The sequence below is a fragment of the Panthera uncia genome, chromosome B1, assembly GCF_023721935.1.
Source record: "Panthera uncia isolate 11264 chromosome B1, Puncia_PCG_1.0, whole genome shotgun sequence".
Lineage (NCBI taxonomy): Eukaryota > Metazoa > Chordata > Mammalia > Carnivora > Felidae > Panthera > Panthera uncia.
Window position 1 is genome coordinate 84,311,237 of NC_064811.1, and position 14,455 is coordinate 84,325,691.

At 37.5% G+C, this 14,455-nt stretch overlaps 1 protein-coding gene across 4 annotated transcripts in view; it reads right to left on the reverse strand.

The window, feature by feature from the left end:
- The window catches only part of CENPE (centromere protein E), a 79,460-nt gene that overhangs the window by 12,748 nt on the left and 52,257 nt on the right, over positions 1-14,455 (reverse strand). For all 4 annotated transcript variants that reach the window (XM_049630946.1, XM_049630945.1, XM_049630944.1 and 1 more), the window contains 6 exons: positions 13,661-13,765; positions 11,496-11,714; positions 9,196-9,393; positions 8,285-8,488; positions 5,566-5,784; positions 2,464-2,649 (listed from right to left, as the gene is read on the reverse strand). In XM_049630946.1, the coding sequence (XP_049486903.1) occupies positions 2,464-2,649; positions 5,566-5,784; positions 8,285-8,488; positions 9,196-9,393; positions 11,496-11,714; positions 13,661-13,765 (1,131 nt within the window). The remainder of the gene's footprint in view (positions 1-2,463; positions 2,650-5,565; positions 5,785-8,284; positions 8,489-9,195; positions 9,394-11,495; positions 11,715-13,660; positions 13,766-14,455) is intronic.

Genomic DNA, 14,455 nt, shown 5'->3' on the forward strand with positions numbered 1-14,455 from the left:
GTACAGTATTGAAGTTCCAACCTAGGAAATGGTGTGTTTCTTATAAACCACCGCTCTGTATTTCTTTTTTAAGTTCTCTTGCTCTTTTCATATATGTTTTCCTCATTTTTTGTTAAGGTTAGTCATTCAAGCATTTTATTTTTGATTTTGTGGCCATCATAAATAAGATCTTTTTTCTTCTGGGGTGCCTGGGTGGCTCAGGTCATGATTGTGAGTCTGAGCCCCACTCTGTGCTGACAGCTGAGAGCCTGCTTCAGATTCTGTGTGTGTGTGTGTGTCTCTCTCTGCCTCTTCCCCACTTGTGTTCTGTCTCTCTATCAAAAATAAATAAACATTAAAAAAAAAAATCTTTTTTTTCCCATCATGCAGGATGTCCCTAAAGTTTTTTTTTTTTTTTTTTAAATTTTTTTTTTCAACGTTTTTAATTTATTTTTGGGACAGAGAGAGACAGAGCATGAACGGGGGAGGGGCAGAGAGAGAGGGAGACACAGAATCGGAAACAGGCTCCAGGCTCCGAGCCATCAGCCCAGAGCCTGACGCGGGGCTCGAACTCACGGACCGCGAGATGTGACCTGGCTGAAGTCGGACGCTTAACCGACTGCGCCACCCAGGCGCCCCCCTAAAGTTTTAATGTAACTTAAATTTTTAATAAATTCACTGCTACTCGATATAAACAATTTGTAATGATACAAGGGAGGAAATGTATCAAGACTGAAACAAAATTTTAATGATTCATTTGTTCAAATTACTTTCTTCTCTATTCAATTAATAAACCCCACATTATATTGGACAGCTATATCCAAGATGTTTTCAAATAGTGGGGAATAGGTTAAAAGTTTTTTCTTATGTTGAGTTAAATACACGTTGCATTTTATAGAATATGTTTATAACCTTCCAGTTGTCCGGGCCAAAAACTCTGGCATGTCTTAACTCCAAGAAATATGAAAGGAAGGCATGTGTGCCACGTCTGGGCCAGAGCCTTCTTTAAGAATAGAGATTTTAAGATGAATTTTGGCTTCTCCATCTGTCCCTTTCCTATGAGCCGGAGCATGAACTGCTTACAACCTGGCTTTAACCATACAGATGAAAACAGCACCAGAGGGGTGGCGGAGAAACAGGATGGGAGACAAGTGAGCCTCTGAATGGTCATGCAGTATGGACCCTCCTGCCAACCTGGAACTCATACTTTTATATGAGATAGAGAAACAAGATTCTCTCTTGTTTGAGTTGTTACAGTCTGCTTCCCTTTGTTGGAGCAGCTACAACAAACACACCCTCTTGGATTTGATTTTCAAAGGGCAGCCTTTAAAATTAAGTCAGATCATTACATCCTTTTGCCAAAATCCCGACAACTTCTCAGCTCACTTAAAATAAAAACCAAAGTTCTTACGATAACCTGTGAGACCCTTTACGAGTTGACTTTCCGCTACTTCTTACCTTCTTTCCCACCTCTGTCCCCTTGCTCATTCTGCACAGGAGACACCGGCTTGTTTCTTAAACATGTCTAGGCTATCTGAGATTTCCTTTGCCTAGAAGGCCCTTCCGCTACCACAGAGCTCACTCATCCCTTCAAGTCCTCTTAATGGTGTGGCTCTGCTCAGCAACGCTTTGTAAGATAAGAGGTTTCCCTCCCACCCTCACTTTCACCCAGCACCCATACACCCCTTGTCTAGCTTAATTTTTTCCCATTGCACTTTTCACCATTTGACACACATATATACTTGGCTATTTTCTGTCTTCTTGAACAAGAATATAAGCAACTAGAAAGAAGGGAGGTACTTTTCTTTCCACTGCTGTATACATGACATCTAGAGCAATGACCAACATATAGAAGACTCAACAAATATTTCTTGATTGAATAAAAATGTGATTTGAAATATTAAATAATTATTCTAAAAAGTTCTAAGGATTTACAATTGATTTTCTTGGTTTTTAGTTTTACATTAAACTATAATGAGATTGTTTTTTATTGCCTCTGTTTCATGTCTTATTGAATGAGCCAGGACTTTTAGAATAGTATTTATATGCCTTTTAAAAGTAATTTTTCTAGGAATACAAAAATAATCATTATTTTGCATGAAAATATATTCCTATATTTCATTTCTAAGTTTCCGCTTGCTTGCTTATTTATTTATTTATTTATTTACTTATTTATTTTTGAGAGAGGCAGAGAGAGAGGGGGACAGAGGATCCAAAGCAGGCTCCATACTGACAGCAGAAAGCCCGATGCGGGGCTTGAACTCAGGAACTGTGAAATCATGACCTGAGCCGAAGTCGGATGCTTAACCGATTGAGCCACCCGGGGGCCCCTTCACCTGCTCTCTTAAAGCTTGAGTATTGAACTTCATACATACATAGGTAGCAGGAAGTTCAAGTAAAAGATTAGAGTCCCAAATAAACCGTCAAATTCAACAGTAGAAGAAAAAAAAACCCTTTTATTGTAAAATGAGTTTGTTAAGTTACCTGAAGTACTTGGATCATTTCTTTAGTCTTTTCAAGGCATTTATTTGATTCATTAACTTGTGCTTGAAGTTTTGCTACTAGGTCATTAGTCATCTCAAGTTCTTTCTGCAGCTTTATAATCTTGCTTTCCTTGTGCATAGCACTTTCTTTAGCTTCACGCAGTGAAGTTTCCAACTCCTGAATTTTCTGTGAGAAAAAGCACACATAAATAAGGTATGCCATGAAGGCAGAATCACAGAATATAAGTTTAAGACAAAGACGATCATATACATAGGTATTAATTTTTCAGATTGCATTAAGAAAAGATAGAAGAGAAACCAAATGTCACTCAATTTACACATGTATTATTTCCTTTATTTAGAAGTTGATGATTTTTGGATTAAAAAAGGCCCAAATTTTATATTACAAGGTTTAGTGTCTATCTTATTTACTGGTTAGTACAGTGCTAAGCATATTAAAAAGGCACTCACATTTTAAATTAACAGCACTTAAAGAAAGTACACCTGTTAACTGACTCTTTAAGTAATGCATATAACATAGCTTTCCCTTTATTTTTATTACCTAATTTTAAAATTAAAAAATACAAGCATGTGGAAAAATTCAAAGGCATATAATGAAGGGGAAGTTTCCCCATCTCAGAACCCGAGCTGACCTGGTAACAATGACTACTAAACTCTTTCAAGTGTATCCTTCTAGAAATTTTCCATGCCTATTTAAGTGCTTGTGAGTACACAGTTACAAAAGAGTCAGTCATACACAGAGTAGGAACATACTGAATATATAGTTGTTTTTTAAAAAATATTTATTTTTGAGAGAGAGACAGCAAGTGCACAAGTGGGGGAGGGGCAGAGAGAGAGAGAGAAAGAGAGAGCGAGTCTCAATCAGGCTCCTTGCTGTCAGCGAGAGAGCCCAATTCAGGGCTCGGTCCCATGAACCGAGAGATCATGCATGACCTGAGCCCAAATCAAAAGTCAGACATTTAATGACTGAGTCATCCCAGTGCCCCAGTTCTGTTTCTTTTTAACTTGATAATATACTTTCCAGATATTTCCATTAACAACACATAGAGATCTCTCCACATTTTTGTTTTCATGGATACATACATCTTGTCTTATAGAGGTATTGTAAATTAGCTAACCCATCAACCACTAGTGAACATCTAGGTTATTTCCAGTTTTTTTCAAATACAAAAATACCTGAATTTAAATACCTGAGTTTGTTCATATTTGTAAGATTATTCACCTACACACACATGCAGGATTTCCTAGAAAATGTTTGTTTTTGGCCCATCTAGAATTTATTTTTGTTTAAATGAGTGAGGTAGGAATCCAGATTTATTTTTTTCCAGGTGGCTAGCTGGTAGTCTGGAATCAAACATGCAGTAAACCATCTTTTCCCCACCGAGTTGGTGGTTACCATTATCAAACACTGAATTCTCATCCTTACTTGGGTGTACTGCTGAACTCTACTCTGTTCCACTGCTTGACGTGTCTATTTCCATATCGTACCAAACTACTCTATGCTACTCTAATTTGGCATGATTACCAAATTAATAGTATATCATTTACTATCGGATAGGGTATTTCCTGGGGTCACTGAAGATGGATATTTCTTCTGTTTCTTTATTACTTTGGTAGATAGGCTTAATATTTCGGCTATTTTTGTCTCCACCAACTGACTGAGGTCTGTAGTAATTAGCAAATCGATAAACTGTACCAGTGGTCTTCTAGTTTCCACTGGTAACTGATTATTAAATTAGTGGCTGACGTTTTATTCTGAGTATTTATTTTGCTCAAGATGATAAATTATAATTTCCTCTTAGGTTCTTCACGAAGTCATTTTGTGTGCTAACAACATAAAATAGTATGCCTGCTTCGCAGATTCCCAAGTAAGGCTAGGTAACAAAATAACTGAATCATTCAAAAAAATTTTTTTTTACTAATTCTTTATTTTTGAGAGAGAGACAGAGCATGAGTGGGGGAGGGGTATAGAGAGAAGGAGACACAGAATCCCAAGCAGGCTCCAGGCTCTGAGCTGTTGGTACAGAGCCCGACATGGGGCTCGAACCCACAAGCTGTGAAATCATGACCCGAGCTGAAGTCAGATGCCTAGCCGACTGAGCCACCCAATGTACCCCTATAACTGAATCATTCAAGTAATGTATTGATTCTTGGATACAGGTTAATCTATATAAGACATCTGTTATATTTTTTTAGGCTTTTCCATTTTAATTTTGATATAACACAAACCAGTATTAAAGACTGATGATAATTAGAGAAAAGCTGAATTGCACTAACCCTCTAAGCTAGTACTATATACAGACACAGATTATAGTTTAATAAAAAGTTACACAATTGTGGGGTGCCAGGGTGGCTCAGTTGGTTAAACAGCTGACTCTTGGTTTTGGCTCAGGTCATGATCTTGCATTTTGTGAGTTCGAGCCCTGCATCAGGCTCTGTGCTGGCAGTGTGAAGCTGCTTGGGATTCTCTCTGCCTCCCCCCTTCCTTTTTCTCTGTCCCTCCTCTGCTCATGCCTCTCTCTTTCTGTCTCAAGATAAATAAACTTAAAAAAAAATTACACAATTGAAGAAATTTATAATGTATAGTAATAGCACCTGAGAAGGTATATGTATCTTTAATCAAATTAAGCTATGAGTTACTTCTGCTTTATAATTCAAAGGGAAGATCTCATGTAATATATAGTTCTGTAGTTATTTGAGTGATAGCCACAATAGGACTATATTTAAACAACAAGCCCATTGGGGCACCTGGGTGGCTCAGTAAGTTGAGCATGTGACTTCAGTTCAGGTCATGATCTCACGGTTTGTCAGTTTGAGCCCCACATCAGGCTCACTGCTGTCAGTGCAGAGCCTGCTTCCGATCCTCTCTCCCCCTCTCTTTGCCCTTTCCCTGCTCATTCTCTCTCTCAAAAATAAATAAAACATTAAAAAAATAAATAAAAACAAGCCCATCACACACAAACATGGCCCACATTCCCTAATACATTTGATACTATAATTTTGCTCTGAAGTGTTACATAAAATGCATCTTTAACTCTGATCAATCTGCAAACTGAAAAATGTCTCATAAGAAATCACATACCTCTGTGGTTAGTTGTGTGGCTCTTGATGTAACATGAAGATTCTTATTGTCTTCTGTAACAGCATTAACAAGGACACCAGATGTCAGGGAGATCTTCAAAGTTTGGTAGTTTTTAAATAGTTGTTCATTTTTCTCTTTCACTGATTTCAGGTCATGTTCCCATTCTTTAGTTATGGTAGCATTTCTTTCTTCAAACTCTGTAGATTCATTCATTATAGCCTATTGAATAGTAAAACACTATTATAACTCTAAAATGAATTACATATAAAAATACTATGAAAACTACTATAATTCTAGAACAAGGCATATGCTGAAATTCATTATTTAGAACACTCTAGAACAGTACTTTCAAAGAATGTGAACATTCTTTGTGGTTTGCATCAGTTTCTAAAACTACAGAAGATGCTGGATATTGATGAGAATAAAAAATAAGGACTGGAGAGGATTCATATTGATTTGCAAGATGATAAACCTCACTTTATTAAATCAGTGCTAACATTATGGAGAAGAATCTGCAAAACTGTACAGGTTAAAGTTATTATGTATTATGACATTTGTTATTCAATTTTTTAAATGTTTATTTATCCTAGAGAGAGAGTGTATGCAAGCATGTATGCACGAGAGGGGCAAGGGGGACAAAGGATCTGTCAGCACAGAGCCTGATGAGGGGCTCAAACTCATGAACCGGGAGATCATACCCTAAGCCAAAGTCAGATGCTTAACCGACTGTGCTCCTGTATTATGATATTTATAATGTCCTATATAAACATTAACTGACATGTAATAGCAGAGCATATTCAATAAACTTAACAGCAATCTATTTTCCTGTTTCATTTCAAATCTCAATGTTTATAGGGAAAATAGTTCACTGACTTTTGGTAATCTGAAAATCTTATATTTCTGTGCAGGAAATAATAGTCAATCAATACCTTCGCTAACTCTGAAATTACTCATATCTTTTTACTTCCTAATTGTTATGGGATGTATTTTTGCTCTCATCATGAATGCCTTATTGGTTTTATCTATAACTTTGTGGCTTTAAGGCACTTCTATCAGACTTGGATGCTAACTTAGTTGTGTTCTTGGCTGGCATCCTGGACTTTCCTGGGTTCTAGACTACTGGCCTCACACCATACGAAGTTATCATTTCCTATTCTCAGGGTGCTGGAAGAAGCCACATATCTATGCTCATCCACACAGTAGGAATCCCTACTTTCTACTCCCAACTAGGCCCTCAATATTACAAGAAAAACACTGAATTATATGGGGATTATCTTAGCCAAATATTGGTTTTATATTTTTCCCTGTTGATTGTGGACTCTTCCCCCGCCCCCGCCCTGAAATAGCTCATACTATTCTGCTAGCTTGAGGTATTTAACATATGGGAATGACTCTCCATAGGAAAACAGCTTTTGAAAATATTACCTATACTTCAGTGTGATTTAAGTATAGTTTCCAGATGAAATTAAAGTGTCAAAAAAGAACTGCCCAAACATATGAAATATGAAATTAATCTTAGAAGCTGTGATGTTAATCTAGCTCCCCTTGCTCCAGTTCCATGTACACAAGCAACTTTCTGATTACTGTGTATTTTACCAGGTATAGAGATAGGGATTACCTCAGAAAGCAGAATGAGGGGCGTCTGGGTGGCTCAGTCGGTTGAGCCAACTTCGGCTCAGGTCATGATCTCATGGTCTGTGAGTTCAAGCCCCGCGTCGGGCTCCGTGCTGACAGCTCAGAGCCTGGAGCCTGTTTCAGATTCTGTGTCTCCCTCTCTTTCTGACCCTCCCCCGTTCATGCTCTGTCTCAAAAATAAATAAACATTACAAAAATTAAAAAAAAAAAAAAAAAAAGAAAGCAGAATGATATCCTCATCAATGGAAAGTACAACAAATTAACAAAAATGATCTTCAGCAATGTTGGTTCTTGTGAATCTATACACTGGAGCCAGTCACCTCGGGAACAGAGGTATAAACCATATCTCTGAACCTCAGAGTTGAAGGATCAGTGCATATGGTAGTGATACCACCAACATGAAAAGCAAATGAGGCCTCCGCCAAGGAGTTGGCCAGGCTTGTCTATGGCATGACCACAGGTGCTGCCTGCAGCCCTGAATCAGGCTCATGTCTTACCCTGTCTGAGGCTACTGGGGGGAAAAGGCTCAATTCCTACAGAAGCAGTGAGAACTGAGAAAGGAAAGAGGATTCAAGATTTCATAAGTGGAAATTGATTATTACACCCCAAGATTTTATCCTTTTTTTTTTTAAGTTTATTTTGAGAGGGAGAGCAAGCACAAGCAGGTAAGGAACAGAGGGGGTGGGGGGGAGGGCAGGGGTGTGGGGTGCAGATTCCCAAGCAGGCTCCGTGCTGTCAGTGCAGAGTCCGAGGTGGGACTCGAACTCACAAACCATGAGATCATGACCTGAGTGAAACCAAGAGTTGGATATTTAACCAACTAAGTCTCCCAAGCCTCCTAATTTTATCTTCCTTACAAGTGTCAGTTGATTATCTTTAATTATCTTAAAGAAGCATACATAACATATAAGAGGAAGAACATGTTTTACATAATTTTTTCCAAATAAAAAAATGAAGTATATACAAGTAAATTACAGAAAGCATACCTAAGATTAAGTTGTTCTAAGTCTTTAAGAAAGAGGTGGAAAAATCAGAGCAAACAACAAAAAAGAATGAGGTAGCACAAAAGAAAATCATTACTTACAATTATCTTGTTATTATAGAAGTTATTCACTTGACAAATCCTATCATTTTCTTTCTGGATGCCATTTTTAAGCTTTTCTGTATCAAAATGAGTATTCAACCATTCTTCCAAAAACTGGGTCATTTCTTTCCTATTACTTAGCACTTGTTGAAATTCAGCCTTTATGCAGTGGAAGTCATTTTCTGAAAGATCTTTGAGAATTTCCTGTGTGAAAAATAAGTATTTAATCACCTGGACATTAGGAAAGTTTTCACCTAAATATCATATAGATATCAAAGAGGGGAAAATATCTTACTGAACTTTCATTCTTAATATTTTAAAATAAATATAATTCTAATTTATTCTAATTACATTAGAAATGTAATTCTAATTTAAAACTTTATTCTAGTGATTTGAATAATAAATTTTTGGCAGTATAGGCCATCTAAGAGGAATGTCTGTGAATTCTGCCTGTTAGAATTAACTGTCAAAACTGTCTGTGACCAATAATCACAATATACGAAGTGCTTCTGCATGTAGCTTTCCTGTGCACTCAGGTCTCACATACGTGTTGGGAGTTGGATGCCAGCCTCACACTGCTGGGTGAGAGCAAGGCGCTCCATGTGGAGTTACTGCAATAAAAATGTTCCTGACTCCCAGCCACAGATCTAGGTTTAGAAAGCATTTGCAAACTTATTCTGGGGTTCTATGAATTCCCACTTGTTGGTACTAAATCTATTTCCTGTATCTGTGGAGTCCTGAAAAAGGAGATTAGTCCATTATGTGACACTCTTTACATCTAGCCACTTGTCACCCTGCAACCTAGTTTTAATTTCTGGAAAATGAAAAATGGCTCTAAGCACATGGAAAGGTACCTTCTCTATGTGACATAAAGGCCTAAAATCTAATGAAACCATTTAAATAAATGATACCTCAATACGTAGATCCATATTCTGGCTCAATTTAAGGTCTGTTAATTCTCTGGATGGCACATCATAATCTTGTTGAAGGTGTTGTATTTTAATTAGCAGTTCATTTTGCTTTTCCACTTCGTCAATAAAAAACACTTCAAATTTATTGATGGATTCATGGTGTTCTTCCTTTATCTTTGTAACATGGCTTAACACATACTTACAGAAAAACATTAAACAAATTGGGAAATGAACTTTTTATCACATTTAGAGGAAGTTTTAAACCCTCAAGACTAAGAGGTGGGATGGCATCTCTTCTTTATCTATATCCTCTGGTAAGTGAGGAAGAAGGAAAGAGCCTCTCTCTCTATCCCCAGTTTTCTCCTCTCAGTATCTTGGGAGAAGAACTTCCAGACTTCAAGTTCCTTACTTTGGACTCCCTACTGGATACATCTCATAGATGTTCAACAATTACCTTACATTCAATGTTAAAATGTAACATAATCTCTTTCCCTAGAAACTCACCTTTCTCTACCAATCCCCCATGTTTCCCAGCTAGAAGCTTGAGATTCATTTTCAACATCCTGTCCTGCATACCTTGATTGGGTAACCAAAATGGGTATGCCAGCCTCAAGATGTACTTTCTACATGTAGTTAGATGTTTGGCATCAAGGTAACAATAATCTGAATGCCATGTGTTCCATGGACCTCTTGGATAAATTCTGGATATCTGATTGCCTGGATTTGTGGAAAAATTTCAGGGCCTGGGGCACCTGGGTAGCTCTGTTGGTTGAGCACCCAGCTCTTGATCTTGGCTCAGGTCATGCTCTCATGGTTAGTGGGATCAAGCCCTGTGTCAGGCTTTGCGCTAACAGTGTGGAGCCTGCTTGGTTTTCTCTCTCTCCCTCTCTTTCTCTGCCCTTTCTCTGCATGCACACACTGCCTCTTTCAAAATAAATAAACTTAAAAAAAAAAAAAAAAAAAAAAAAAAGGAATATCAGGGCCTGAGAAGCAAACTATCTAGGAAAGACAAATACCAACTCCCTCCCTCCTTCCTCAGTCTTCTACTACTTCGTAACCTCTTATAATCTGGCCCTTCCTAAGCACTCAACTAAAACTGCTCTGAGAAAGTCACCAATGAGCTCCATTATCAATCAACAACTTGAGGGCATCTGTTCAGTTCATATTCTGGCTGCATGAAGTATCTGACACTCTTGACCACTTTATCTTTGACATGTTGTCCTCTACTGACTTGAGCAACAGCACTTTTGCTTGATTTTTTTCTGTTCCTTTGACGTTTCCAGCCTCAAACCCACATGTTGCTGTCTTTACTGCTACTGACTGGAAAATTTATCTTTTCTAGATCTCTCTTCTTATCCCATGGCTCTTATTCTTCTATTATGGTTTCTGGGTGACCTTACTCACATATGTTATATTATCTAGCAACTATAAGCTGATGAATTCCAAACTTTTTTTTTTTTTAAGTTTATTTTGAGAGAGAGTGAGCAAGCACACGTGAGTGGGGGAGGGGCAGAAAGAGAGGGAGACAAAGAATCCCAAGCAGGCTCTATGCCATCAGCACAGAGCCCAAAGTGGGGCTCGATCTCATGAACCGTGAGCTCATGAACTGAGCCAAAATCTAGAGTCAGACGCTTAACCAACTAAGCCACACAGGCATCCCAAGCTGCTGAATATTTCTTTAATTTCTTTTGTCCTCCCCATCCCTGTGAATCTTTTTCTGGTAAAAGAGTCACCTATAGTATCTCATCTGACCACTGTAACTGCTTTTTGTCTCTTCTCTCTGCCACAAACTCATTGTTTTTCTATGGTGAAGTAGCTAAAACGGTATGATCGTGCTACTGCCACTACTTAAAATAACTGTCCAGTGGCTCTCCATCATCTGCAAAATGGACTGCAATCACTGTTGCTCAGTCCAGCTTCTACTGCAGTCTCACCTTCTGTGACTCTTTATCTGGTATGTCAACAATCTGCACGTACCTCTATCACCACACTTAGACTACCTGCTTATATATCTGCTTCATGCACTAGACCAGGAGATAACTGAGATGTTATTCCTACCTGTCTCCCGAGCACCTTGGCAGTATCCAGATTCACAGGGAGAGCTCAAGTTTTGTTGAATGAACAGGTCCTAGATGCATACTGGATTTTGCACATACTATGCTGAGACCCATATAACCCTTAATTTGGTAGTAAATACACTAAATAGCAAATATGCCAACTCCCAAAGTAGGACTTAGATATACTGATGTTAAAACCAATTATAGCAGTATTTACAAAGATATTACTAAGAAACGTGGTACCTGAAGTTTCTTCATGACTCTGTGGAATTCCATTGAACATCTCTGGTTTGCAGTAAGAAGTTTTTGAATTTGTTTGATTTGTGGATACGGAAGTGAGAGGTTTGCTCTCACTCTAATTGAAAGCTCTTTTTGGGTTTCAACTTCCTTCTCCAAGTCAAGGGATAGTCTATCTAAGCACTCATAATGATTATACATCTCTGAGTATCTCTTCAGAAGCTCCTAAGGAAAATTAGAATTCATTTAACAATTCATTCTAATGTAACAAAAATAGTCCTTGCCCTAGAATTTTAACAAAACTTATGCTTAATATTTTCTGTAATGCAGAAACAAATTAAGATGTTTGTGTTAAAAAAAAAGGGGGGGAAGGATCTCTTATTGATTCTGGATTACAGAAATACTATTTAATTATTTTGAAAATTTAAAAATTTAAAATATAACACAGAAAACCAGAAACAATCCCTATTAACATTTTGATACATTTTCTTTTAGTTCTTTATGCATTCATGATTTAAATGACCATCTCAAAGTCTAAAGATAAATTTGAGTGAATTCAATCTAGTCTATATTATAGTTTAAGACTGAATGCTGGCTCATGTTCACAGCAGGCAGTGTGAGTTTCCAGGTAAAACAAGTGACGAAAAATCGAACTATTTGTCAGCTTGGTGCAGCCTCTCTACACATTTCTATTTCTCTGCCTAGACTCTGAGTTTTCGAACCTTTTATCAGTTAGAGTTCAGGTTCTATCTCTGCTACTTCCTGACTACAGATATCATTGAGCCATTTTCCCAAAAACAAAATAAAGACTATAATGAGTCCCACAAACTTTTCTAGGGGAAAGTAAATATGATATCCATATCTATGTAATCTATGAAATATACACAGACATTATAGCTTAAGGGAAATAAAATTATATTTGTAAAAATGTTTCTAAACTCAAATTCTAAACTTACACTTGATTTCATGTCCTGATTCTACCAACCTACTAGCTATATGACCTTGAGCAACGACTAAACTTCCTCTCCAAGCCTCAGTGTCTTTGTAATTGGAGCAATAAAAAGTATCTCATGAGATAAAGAACTGATATAGTGCCTAGCATATGGTAGACACCCAACAAGCCTGGTCTGTAAGTTCAAATGATTAGAGGCCAAGCAGGGGACACACTGGTCAAAGCGCAGGTTGAAGAACACAGTAGTACGTATTGCTACAGTCATGTAACAAATAACATGTTTAATTCAGGGTGCTAAATAATAAAACAAGGGGCTTCTGACAATAATGAGCTTCCTTTTTAATAACTTAAGGAAAAGCTAGCTGTACATTCATTTCCTGCCTTTGGTCCTAGTATGAATCATGTTACAGTATGAAGCAGCACTGTGTAATCATTCATTTGTACTTTTAATAAATACATGTTCCATTAGGAATGTGCTAAGTGATATAGCCACAGAAAACACACAACATCTTTAGGGATCTTGCATTCTAGTTGGAACGAGACGGTAAATCCTGTTGGCTTTTCCCCTCAATGTACATTTAGAATCCAAACATTTCTCACTACTCCACTGATTCTTCTCTGGGCTGAGCTGCAATCAACTTTGCCTGGCTTATTGAAATTTTTCTCTCAGATGCTCTTCCTGCTTCCACTCTGTTTCCAACACAACAATCAGAGTCATCCCTCTAAAATGTAAGTCAGATAATGTCTCTCTCGTGGTCAGAACTTGTCAATAAATCTCCATCTCACTCAGACTAAAATCCAAAGATCTTTCAAGGCTACACAGCCTGCATCTTCCTCATGAACTCTCGGACCTCATTTCTTATTAGCTTTCTCCCTTGTTGGATGTTCCTGGAACCCACCAGGCAGGCTTTTGCCTCAGGAGCTTTTACTTGCTATTTTCTCTTCTTATCCCGTTCTTCCCCCAGATAGCTATGTAGCTCAATCCTTTATCTCTTTCGGGTATTTGCTCAAATATCATCTTTCCAGTGGGGCCTTAAAATCACCCCCTCCCCCCATTTTGTGTGTTTATGTACATACATATGCACATACTTGCACACCTATACTAGATTAGAAAGTTGAAAAAAACTTTGAGCACTATCTACTCATTCCCCAGAGGCTCCATTCTAGGCCTCTGGAAGGGTACCAATATTTATTTGTAATTTTAACATGGGACACTTACTTTTATCCTAGAGCACTTGTCTCTCAGGCTTTCTGTGAGGTGGTGTTTCCCATTACATGGTAACTTTTTTTCATATTTTACTACCTCTTTATGGTTCTGTTGGTCCTGTTTTGATACAAAGAAATAAACAAGGCGTCAACTATAACTACATTCACATTTAATGTCTATATACTTTTCCACTTACATTTTTTCACATCATTTCAATAATGGAATTATAAACTTGTAACTCAAAAACAAAGTGAAAAATGGTCAGAAAATGAGTAACAGTACCACTAAGTAGTAAGTGGTCTTGACTCACTAAGAAAAAATGTGGAAAAACCACATATTTTTTGGAGATAGGATTTATCCCCATAACCATCACAACTGCAAGTTACACTTTAGGTTTATATCTGGTTCCTACTATTCCAAGTCTCTGAATTAGAATTAGTCTCTGAATTGCTGCCAAATAATACGCTACCAAAACCACCTGAAATATCTCTGTTCACTCTTCCCAACTCCTTGGAATAGAAAATGCATATCCTGTTACATCTTGGACTTCTGATTCGAAGTACGACCTAAAACCTTTTCTCCCACTTATTTACTACAGTACTTAGAAGAATGATTGTTTAATAAATATTTGTTTAATGAATTAAATCTTTTTATAAAGGGCCTACATAACAATGATTCCCAAGGGTCTCATGTTTCTATTAATGTTGCAGATGACATGATCTTCTGCTCTGTTGTTGAATTATGAGAATAAAAAAGATTTCTTACAGATTTCATATGATTTCTTATTTGTCTGAATTTTATGTTATT